The following is a 10,716-nucleotide window of genomic DNA, read 5'->3' on the forward strand; positions in this document are numbered from 1 at the left end:
AGAATCAAAAGGATCAAACTCTATCTCTTTCCCAGTATATATCATCAGCTAGGGCAAACAATGTGGCTCTGTCATATGCAACACAGAAACAGGTCTAGATTTTCAGAAACTACACTCTTTAAAAAACTGAATAATGTCAGTCAATGCTGTACCTGTAATTGGTATCTTTGGGCTTTCAGGTAATCTCCCTGGATCAGCTACTGAGGCTCTCAGTAGTGAAACAATACAGAACAATGCAAGTATGTAGTAACCTGTAAAACAGATAACATTTCCATTAAGAAATCTGTCTATAATAGACTTCTCTGGGATTATTATCTACTACATTTGTGTGCCATCATTCTACTATTTGAACATTCAAGGTGGCTTAGGACAGAATTTAAAGCATAATTAAAGTGTACTCCATAACAATATTATTAATATTAGCATAATCATTAAAATGAATTATCAACCCACAAATTAGTAGTATAATTAAACAGATAAAAGCCATAATTAAAAATCATGAAACGCCAAACAAACAAGATCTCTAGCAATAAAATTAAAATAAAATAAAACACTGGGTTCACTGGGATGTAGAATTCCAATCCAGACCTTGGAGGTCATATTTGAAAAGCCCCTTCTCACCATCTCCATTAAACTGCGCATCTCCATTAAACTGCACTTCTGGCGCAGTGCCAGAAGATCTTCATCCACAGACATGTTTATGTGAATAAAGATCCTTCCAGTTACCCTGATCCAAGGCTATGTAAAGCTTTAAAAGAGAACATCAGTACTTTGAACTGGGCCTGAGGACAAACTAGAAGCCACTGTCAAAAAAGGGGGGTTATATGATCCCCATAATTAGCCTTAGTTTACAGTCTGGCTCTCAGATTTTGCACCAGCTGAAGCCTCTGAACCATTTTCAAAACCACCTCATGCAGATTCTATTATACTAGGGAAAAGGCCCGTTGTGGAAATAAATACAACGATCTCTAGAAAGAGGCTCTGGGCGTGTGCCCCGGCCTTGGACAGTGTCAGTTTGCTGTGGTGACCTCAGCAGGGTATAATGACACTGAGTCCACCATTTTCTCCAGAGGAACTGATCTCTGCTACCTAAAGAACAGTTGTAATTTTGAGTGATCTCCAGCCCTCACCTGGAGATTGGCAACGATGGTTCCCCAGAAGGGAATGGTTGGTTTGGAGGGTGGAGTCTATGGCTTTGTACCTCTCGGAGGTCCCACGTCTCCTGAAACCTTACCCTCTCTATGCTCCATCCCTCACATCTCCAGGAATTTCCCACCTGAGTTGGCAACCGTATCTCCTTCCCAGCCAATCATCAACCTACCTTTATATCCCCCTCACTCTTCAGCTTTCCACCCCCCAGACACCTGCAGCTTCTCCCATGCTCTGAAGCCCTGACTGCTACGTCACATTGGCTGTCATACGGGGGCCACCTCAGCAGCATATAAGGATACAGAGCCCACCATTTTCTCCAGGGGAACTGATCTCTGGCACCTGGAAAGCAGTTGTAATTCTGAGTGATCTCCACCCCTCACATGAAGATTGGACACATTTTATCTCAGAACAGCAAACTGTTTAGAATGTTAGAGGCAAAAGCCAATCAAATCGCATATGCAAATGACCTCTGTGTTCCGAGGCAAAGGCCAATGAGGCTGCATATGCAAATAACCTCTGTGTTCTGACTGGCTAGGGGAGGGAGAGGAACAGCAAACTGTTTAGAATGTTGGAGGCGAGACTCAAGCAATGCAGCCAGTGGATAGGGACAGATTCTGAGTGACACAACAGGGTGCCAACCATTTCTGGAGCGTGTGGAATGTTCTAGAGAAGTGCCACCACCATTCGGCTTTTATATATTAGTCTAAACCGAATATTACCAAGCCTACACTTGGAAAAAACACTCCTAGCTACCTGTTTCTCAAGTACTAGAACAGGATCCAAGAGAACCCCCCCAAACTACTAACCTGTTTCTTCAAGGGAAGTATAACTCTGCCTGGTTAAATTTTACCCCCCAACCAACAGCATCTCTGTGTTGTCAGGAATAAAGTTCAGTGTGTTCACCAACATCCGGCCCCGCACAGCTTGAAGACACTGGTTTAGAGGTTTCTTGCTTCTCTGGATTTAGATATATGGAAGGGTCTGAGTTGTGTAACTCATCAGCATACCAGTGACACTGTACTCCAAATAACCCCTTTCAGCATTTTCATGTAGATGTTGAAAAGCACAGGAGACAAGATGAGCCATGTGGCATAGCACAGGCCAAAGGTCAAGGGGTGAGACAGTAGTCTTCCGGAACCACCTTCTAGGACCTATGCACAAGCTAGAAGTGGAGCTACTGCAAAACACCTCTTTAAAAAGTAATAATAAGTGGAAAGGACTTTTCAGTTGTGGAAACACAATTATGGAATGCTCTCCTCTAATCTTTTCATTTGATATTGAGTTTTGGCGCCAGATTATTTACTCAGGGATCATGAATTTGCTTTTTATTGTTGTTGTTGCTTGATCTATAATACGCGCTGATGTTTTAATTATATATAATGCATTCACTTACACTGCGGCCTTTCACATTGCCAGAGTGGTCCTCTACTACAAAAAGCATTCCTGTAGCACAAGCACTTCCACTCAATCAAGACCAATGCCTTCAATGAGCTGAACAGTACCTAGTGCCAAAGAAACATGCTGTGTAGCAGAGGACTGCCCCCACAATGGACCCAAGCCATTATGCTGTGTCTTGTAAGCTAATTTTAGCTTAAAAGTGTGAGGCAGACATTTAAAAAAATAAAGTAATAATAATTAAAAGTCTTCATACAATGCAAACTGGAATAATGGAATAAAGCACAGATGTCACAAGTGATACTGGTGGGCACAGTGTTCAGTCTTCCATACTACATCTGCCTGTGCTCTGCCAAGTCAGTGACCTCCAAACTTAGCCACACCAAGATATTAAGGGGCTACATGTGTACTGCAGCCTACAACAGAGTCACACTACTCAGCAGGGCTTTTTTTGTAGAAAAAGCCCAGCAGGAACTCATTAGCATAATAGGCCACACCCAACAGCTGAAACTCATTAGCATATTAGACCACACCCCTGGTGTAACTCATTAGCGTATTAGGCCACACCCCCATGCCTTCCCTTGGCTTGCCCAGGCAATCCCCCCCATGAAGGGAAGGCAGTTTAAGCAGGCCGGGGAAGGCACAGGGAGGCATTTAATCGCCGGGGGGGGGGGTCGCTCTCCAGGCCTTCCCTCTGTAGCCACGCACAGAGAGGTTTTGGTTGTAGTGGGCGTGGCCAACTCTGAAGCCAGCCGGAACTCTGTTCCTGTGCGTTCCTGCCCAAAAATAGCCCTGCTACTCAGTCTTCGTATTTCAGGTGTGTTATCCTGGCCCAAGACCAGCCCACACTAATGACACTGAATGCATTCAAATGAGATGTAGGGAATTACCAAGACTATTAAGTAAATATTGACAGACAACATGGTAGTGATTTAAAAATGATCTCATCATGCCTGATTTTGTTTGCAAGATTATTCATACCTCTCAAGATGCCTTTGGAGGATATGCACTTTACCACAGCTATACCGTGTTCCTGTGCGTTATTGTTTTTAATAACTATGTTGTATGTTTTATATTGATATTTATATTGTTGTTTTATTTATTGCTATGTTATGTAAGCTGTCCTGAGCCTGCCTTGGCGGGGAGGGTGGGGTAAAAATCAAATAAATACGTAAATAAAAATTAAGTGCAGCATATTTTAAAATATCACCAAATTCAGAATCACCATTTTACATACCAATGATATAAGGCAAACACTGCAGAGTACCTAAGACAACATAACAAACCTACCGTGAATTGGAAGACCTGATGCCAACCTAAATTTTAAATTGGACATAATTTTCTTATTTACATTATTTGCAGTACCTCACCATCTTTTCCCCTTACGTGTGGCACTGAATTTTGCACTGAATTTGACAAAGCCAGAGCTTACTGCTCATTTTCTCAAGCCCCTTTTATATTCCTCTACCACTGTGAGAGATAACTGGTTTCACCTACTTCAGAGACTAGTAACCCTTCATTAACTTTCAAAAGATTGCTAACTCTCCCCCACACGAGTTTATTTATATAGATCTGTAGTTAAAATCTTTTTTGTATGCTGGTTATCTTCTCTCTGGAAATACGTAGATCATTATTTCTGGACATATATAGGATTATTTTTTTTCTGATTTGTCTTCTTCTGTATCAACCCCTGAATACTTTTGCAATAACAGCAATATCAGAAGCATCGAGCTGAACCAGAGAGGCAAGCTGAATTAATGTTTTTCCACCCAACATTTTCAATGGCAGACTATGCATGAAAAGCCCTCTGCAAAAAAAGAGTTCACGAGGCAGGGGAGAGAATGTGCCCGCTGTCTTGATAATAATGCCAGTGCTCTGTTTGGCTACGCTACCGGCACGATCATCAGGCTGTCTTATATTGAATCTGACCATGGTTACAAATATTCAGTATTATCTACTCTGACTGGCTGAGGTAATTTCCAGTCCTGCTAACTGAGATCCTCTAACTGGAGAGAGCCCAGGACTGGATCTGGAACTTGCTTTCCAACACATATCCAAAACCATAGTCCAATTTACATTTTGCACAACCAAGACTTCAGACTGAAGGCAACACAACTTTGTCCACTGCCTTCACTGGCATCACCACTTAGATAAACCTGAATAACTGGTATCACGCTGTGAGAAACTTTTTTTTTAACTGATGCAGAAGTAGCAGCAGAATGCAGAAACAGTGATTATGAGTAGGCACCACAAATAAATGAAAAAGGAAAAGGCAGAGGATTTGAATGAGGTCTTTTACCCTTTCAAAAATGTGCTTCATTCTCTCCTACTTAAGTTCTCACACTCTGTGTCAGCTTCTAGGCCTCAGTTTTAAAGTCCCAGATCTCTTGATGGCCCTGATTACCCATCCCTATTGCCTTGTCTTCTCTCCCATCTCCTTATTGCTCCACCCATACTAGACCACCCCATCTCCCACCAGGACCCTTCCCTATTTATGCCTCTGAACTGTCTGTCACATGGCTGCCTATGGTCCCTGTCTTGAGAATATAATCAGGCCACAAGGTTGATACCCAATATGGTGCTGTGGAAATTTCAATTTGTGTCAAATTAGACTACCTGCACACCGTTATAATCATTAAGGTTTTGTTTATAAAACTTTGATGAAAACATTGGCTGTGAATTTCCTTTCTAGCAATGTCTGGCAGCTGCTGTTTAAAAAGAGGCCCTTTTCGTATCTTCAGCATCTTCAAAAAGGCACACTCATTAAAATATAGACATCACAAGTGTGTATGTATATTTGACTCTGTTCATTAATCAGAAATTCTGTTAAAAGCAAACCAGGCAACCATTTAAAAGACTTTTATGTGGGCTTCCCTAGCACAAGCCCAGATCAGAACAAAGGAAATTGTGTTAAGCATGACTTACACAATATTGCCACTGCTGATAAATGTCCCTCTTCATAGTGTGGAAAGAGGATAATTTCTGGAATGAAGAATGTGTTGAAAAGCCAGACAAAGATAATCAGGCCCATACAGAACCAACCCTGAGGGTCAACAACAAAGTGGATTCTTAGTCCCATAGTCTGAAAAACAGCTTGTCCCATTTGGAAAGAAAAAAGATGGCCCTAAAGAGAACAAGAATTTTAATTAGAATTCACTTAGCAATATTATGAAAGTCTCCAAGCTACGTCAATAAACAGACATTTATGATATCCTGTAGGCAACAGAACAAGTATACATGAAGCAAACTTTACCTCTGGGTGGAAAAAAAATGTTAAGGGAGCTGCCCTTTCTCAGGAGTTGCCACTATGGGATTCATACCAGTAAATCAAATATGATTATACAACACAGTGGGTGACCTCTAAGCTCTCTGTTCATTCATGCCCATAACTCCATGCTTAACATTCTGACAATATTTTTAGAACCAGCCCATCTCAGTCAAGTAATCTGGCAAACTGCCAGCTCCTTCCAATCCTCCACCTCCATTTCACCCTGGTCTCCATTAAGTGATTGCAGGCTTTACAATTATTAAAGGCAAATCTGCACAGGCACTTCCGCACCCTCCTAATTTCACACTCTAGCACTTAACCAGAAGCAGAGACAAGTGTGTTCCATTTCACCTCCCAAAGCTTTCCCTTATCTAAATTCTGTAGACGCATCCAATTAAAGATTCAGGTAGTCACATTTAAACCCCCTTTGTAATCTTGCACCTCTCTACATGCCAAACGGGCATTTCTATCTTCTGCACCCACACTCTGTCACTGAGCTCTAGTACCTCTCACCTAAGAGCTGAAACGGAAGAGATTGTATAGATTCAGGATCTCTTGTGTTGCTTCAAAGCAATTAAATTCAAGGAAAATATTAGCTTTCATAGTGTAGCTGCTAATTTATTACGGAAAGCAGTCTTGGAGGAGGCATAGAATACCAGCTCTACCTACAGTAGTGTGAGTTTACTTGGAGGAGGCATAGAATACCAGCTCTAGCTACAGCAGTGTAAACTCCACTGTACTGCAGCCAATTTAGCTGAACCATAAAAATGTTATCCTGTATATGGGTACTAGGGTCTAAGCCACCCTGAGTTCAAATGTAAGCAAACAGGATGGGATTGTGCTGTAGGTTGTCTGTCTACGGACTCCTGCCAGTTAGTCTCCTTAGATCAAATGGATTTGAAAAAGTGTGCATGCACACGGAATCCCATACGTTGAATCTTGTTGGTCTTAAAGGTGTCACTGGACTCTAAGGCTGTGGTCACACACACTAAAATAATCCACTTTCAAACCACTTTCCAATTGGATTTTGCCAGTTCACAAGTAAAATCCACTTGAAAAGTGGATGGAAAGTGGATTATTTAGTGTGTGTGACCGCAGGCAATATTTGTTTTTCTGCTACCTAGTTACAAAATTCTTTCCCAGTACCACTTTTGTTACTTTTTGAGGCAAAAGGCATACAAAGAAGTAAATAATGTTTCCAGAGTACAGCCACTTACTACTTACAGCGTTTTTACTGGAACAAAAACGTTTTCCAGAGTATAAGCTTTCATGAATCAAAGATCACTTCGCCAGATGCAAGAATGAATATCTAGCAGCCCTTATATCCAAGTCAGAAGGTGGGCAGGGTGTATCAAGGAATTTTGACCTAGATATAAGGACTGATGGATCTTCATTTCTATTTGTATCTGACAAAGTAAATTTTGCCTCACATAAACTGATACCTGGAAACTTTTGTAGGTCTGCAAAGTGATCCTGAGCTCAGATTTTGTTCTTCTACTGCAGACTGACATGAGTACTCACCTGTAAAAAAACCCAAAACCCTAGAAAATCAACTGATTTTGCATTTGGGTTGTTGTTGGGGGTTTTTTTTGCTCCAGACAACATGATATATTGGAGATACTGAGATAATAAAACATCCCATGAGTTTTTCCAAAATATAGAATTAGATGGACTAATAGTCCATATAAGGTAGTTTTGTATATTCATTCAAATGTTCACCATCCTTATAAGGATCTGACTACACCATACACAGTCCTCGGATTGGGGCCATATCCAACACAAGGGCTGTTACTCAGACATGAACTTAAAAGTCCCCTATCGGAAACACAGTTCTCAGGTGTGCAGGGCCTGAGTAAGATTGGGACTACAGTATGCAAGGAGAAGGAACTTCAGCCTCCCCCCTCCATACCATTTTCCTGAGTCCAAATGGCCCTGGGGAATTCTGTTTACCCCACTGTAGAATCCATGTAGCCTATCAGTACACATGCCCCCCCCCCACCATTCAGGTTGGGAGAACGGCAATGGGAAAAAATCCTTCTCCTTGTATGCTGCAGTCTTGATGAAATCAGGCCCTGCATGATGGAGAACTGAATTCCCAGTGGTGAACTTGCAAGCGCACATGTATCACAGGCACCCAGAAAAAACAAAATATGCAGTAAGGCCCCTATTCATCTAAATATATTCTGTTCCATCAAATAACCATTTTTCATTGCTGCCCTTATGCCTGGCGCTACAAGAACACCTGCATGATGCCATTCCTGATGCCATTTCAAATCCCTCCTCAAAACTAAATATTTCCATCAAGTCTTGGGCACAGCCCCTTTCCTCTCCTACCTTAACGGAGTCTTACAGCCCAATTACATGTGACACTGGGGATCTGCAACTGTGTTCCCCAACATGCAATTTAGCCTCAAAAAAGGGAGCTCCCGGCCACCGCCGAAGGCAATGGTGGCCGGGGGCTGGTTTGCCACCGCGGGGAAGGCGGGACGGCAACAGCGTCCTAGCGCAGAGCGCTGGGACGTGGGGGGGCGGAGCTGGCCTGGCTCGACTCCGCTCCCGCCCCCTAGGCCAGTTGCCGCCCCTTTCACTCTTGGCCCCTCATGCCATTTCCCCAGTCAAGACTGGTCTTCCCAGGATGATTTTAGCCATTGTGTGTGGGGTGGTGGTGGTGGAATTAGGTACCACAGAAAGATCCACAAGGTGGCTCACATGAAATAAAATGCAGCTTAACAGGTGCTATTTCCATCTCCTGGGACACACAGCACTGCTTGGGGGTAGCATATTTACCAAAGAGCAATCTGCAAAGAGCAATCTAACACAGCTAGTGTTATTTGCTATTAGGCACAAAATCAACTCAGATCCCACGTTCATGGGCACTAACCAGGCACATTTCTGTAACATCTGGAAAACACTGGAAAATGTTTTTCTATTAGCATTCCCAGGGGAGTCATGCTGCATACCTACAAGAACATCCCAAACTCCCAGGTCTAGGCTTTGATGTAAAAGATGGCAGTCCCAGAACAGATATCACACCTGACATAAGATCTCCCTGGTTTGCATCTTAATTTTGCACTGATGACTGGTGGGGACTGGTTGGTGGAATCAAGGCATGTGATAACAATCATGTTCAGACATTCTTTTTGCTTTAAGACCATCACAGTGATTCTTACATGGGTTTAGATAACAGTGTCTGTGAATGCATTGAAAAGTGAGCTTATTAATGACTGCATAAAAGATCAGATTTACACAAGTTGAAAAGTGAGCTTATTAATGACTGCATTAAAGAAGATCAGATTTACACAGGGTGGCTCTCCAAGTAAAATGTTTACTTCTCTTTCTCACCACCACCTGGTTTTGTGGGCTCAGGGCCTTCAGCAACGAAATTTCAAACTAGCAGAAAGTCAGCTGTCACCAGATCAGTTCACACATATGTTTAAGCCTACACCTAAAATGTTTCACACACTGTGCTCTCAGCCAAATTCTCAAAACAGATTATAGTAAATTTTGCTGCCACTCCTGTTGAGTTGTGGGGAGCAAACCCAGGGTTGCCTTTATGTAACATGTGAAATGCCCCAGTACCCACCAAGCTTCTAACATAAATGGAGACACCCTGATACACACACGTACCAATCAAATACGAGCCAAGAATGCATAATACCAGCACTATCACAGCTTTGTGTATCATGCTTTAACCACAAGGACAAAAAAACAGGTAAGCTTTCCAGGTAGGGAAAATGTTTCCCAGCCCACAGAAAAGCCAAGGGGGTAAATGCTCTTCCAAACAAATGAGGGGAGAAAAAAAGGATCAGGAGGGAAAGCGTGGGTCAGTCCACTGCCCATGCAACCCAAGTGGTTTCTTGGGGCCTCAACCTGGTGGAAGGCGGCTACATGGGAGGACGTGACTGGTGTGGTTTGTGCCTGTTTTCACCTCCCAGACCCAGGCCAAAGGTGGGCTACAGGGCAGTATGGGAGAAGGCCCATGACCCAAGCCATTGCTGCCCAGGTCAAAGGCGGCCTTGCCTCTGCAATCAGCCTTGCATCTCAAGGGGGGGGGAGGCTCAGTCTTCCTGTCCTGCTGCCACCGTGGTTGACAGCAAACTGCACTGCAGAGGTGCTGCCTTTGAAGTCATCCTTGGAGGCAGACGGAGCAGTGTGGGAGGTGGCTACCGGGGCGGCAAAATGCCTTGAGCCAGCCCTGGAAGAATGACACGGACCTTGCCCAGTCCCCTCCTTCTCCGCCGCCGCTCCTGCACCCAAGCCGGGCACCCACGAAGCCCTCCTGTCCCCCAAAAGAGCGGGAGAGGGCCGGGAGTGCCACGGCAACAGCGCCGCCTCCCGGCGCCCGGCCTCACACGCCGCTCATTCACTCACCGGTGCGAGGCCCCGGCGACCCTCATCTACGCAAGCTGGCCCGCGCTCCGGCTTCCGCAGAAGTGCTGCGCATGCGTGTCGGGAAGACTGACACAGCCCTAGGAAGGAGGAGGAAGGGAAGGAGCCGGCGTGGTCGCGCTCACCCTCTGGCGCCACAGCGGAAGAGACGGGCGGTCTCCGAGCGAGCCGGAGTGGGGAGTGCGTGGCGTCGTCCTGGGGCTTCTCTTGCTCCTGGGACTTGGAGTCGCTGCACAAGCACACGCTCCCCATCACCTGCACGGGAGGAGGAGCGGTTTAGGGGGCTTTGGGTCCCCACTGGGGAGAAAGACGCGGCGTAAATAACGTGAATAAATCGAGGGGGGAGCGGGGCTGTGGCAATGGGGTCTGTGCCGCACATAGGCAAAGCTGCGGTCGGCTGCAGTTCTGTGCACACTTGCTCGATCGTCGGCTCCCCTGAGCCAGAGTGGCGTTTGCATCCGAGGGAAGGGAGGTGGCCGGCTCTGCAAGGCGAGCGTCTGTGACGACGGATG

The 10,716-nt window shown here is 44.6% G+C and overlaps 1 protein-coding gene across 1 annotated transcript in view; it reads right to left on the reverse strand.

The window, feature by feature from the left end:
- Nucleotides 1-10,240, reverse strand: part of ZDHHC21 (zinc finger, DHHC-type containing 21) — a 38,875-nt gene extending 28,635 nt beyond the window's left edge. The window contains exons 1-3 of the mRNA XM_015425414.1: nucleotides 10,187-10,240; nucleotides 5,473-5,671; nucleotides 153-251 (exon numbers count right to left, since the gene is read on the reverse strand). Of these exons, the coding sequence (XP_015280900.1) occupies nucleotides 153-251; nucleotides 5,473-5,650 (277 nt within the window). The 5' untranslated portion in view covers nucleotides 5,651-5,671; nucleotides 10,187-10,240. The remainder of the gene's footprint in view (nucleotides 1-152; nucleotides 252-5,472; nucleotides 5,672-10,186) is intronic.
- Between the last annotated feature and the right edge of the window lie 476 nt (nucleotides 10,241-10,716).

This window comes from Gekko japonicus, unplaced genomic scaffold (assembly GCF_001447785.1).
Source record: "Gekko japonicus isolate JY-2015 unplaced genomic scaffold, Gekko_japonicus_V1.1 scaffold191, whole genome shotgun sequence".
NCBI classification, from domain to species: Eukaryota; Metazoa; Chordata; class Lepidosauria; order Squamata; family Gekkonidae; genus Gekko; species Gekko japonicus.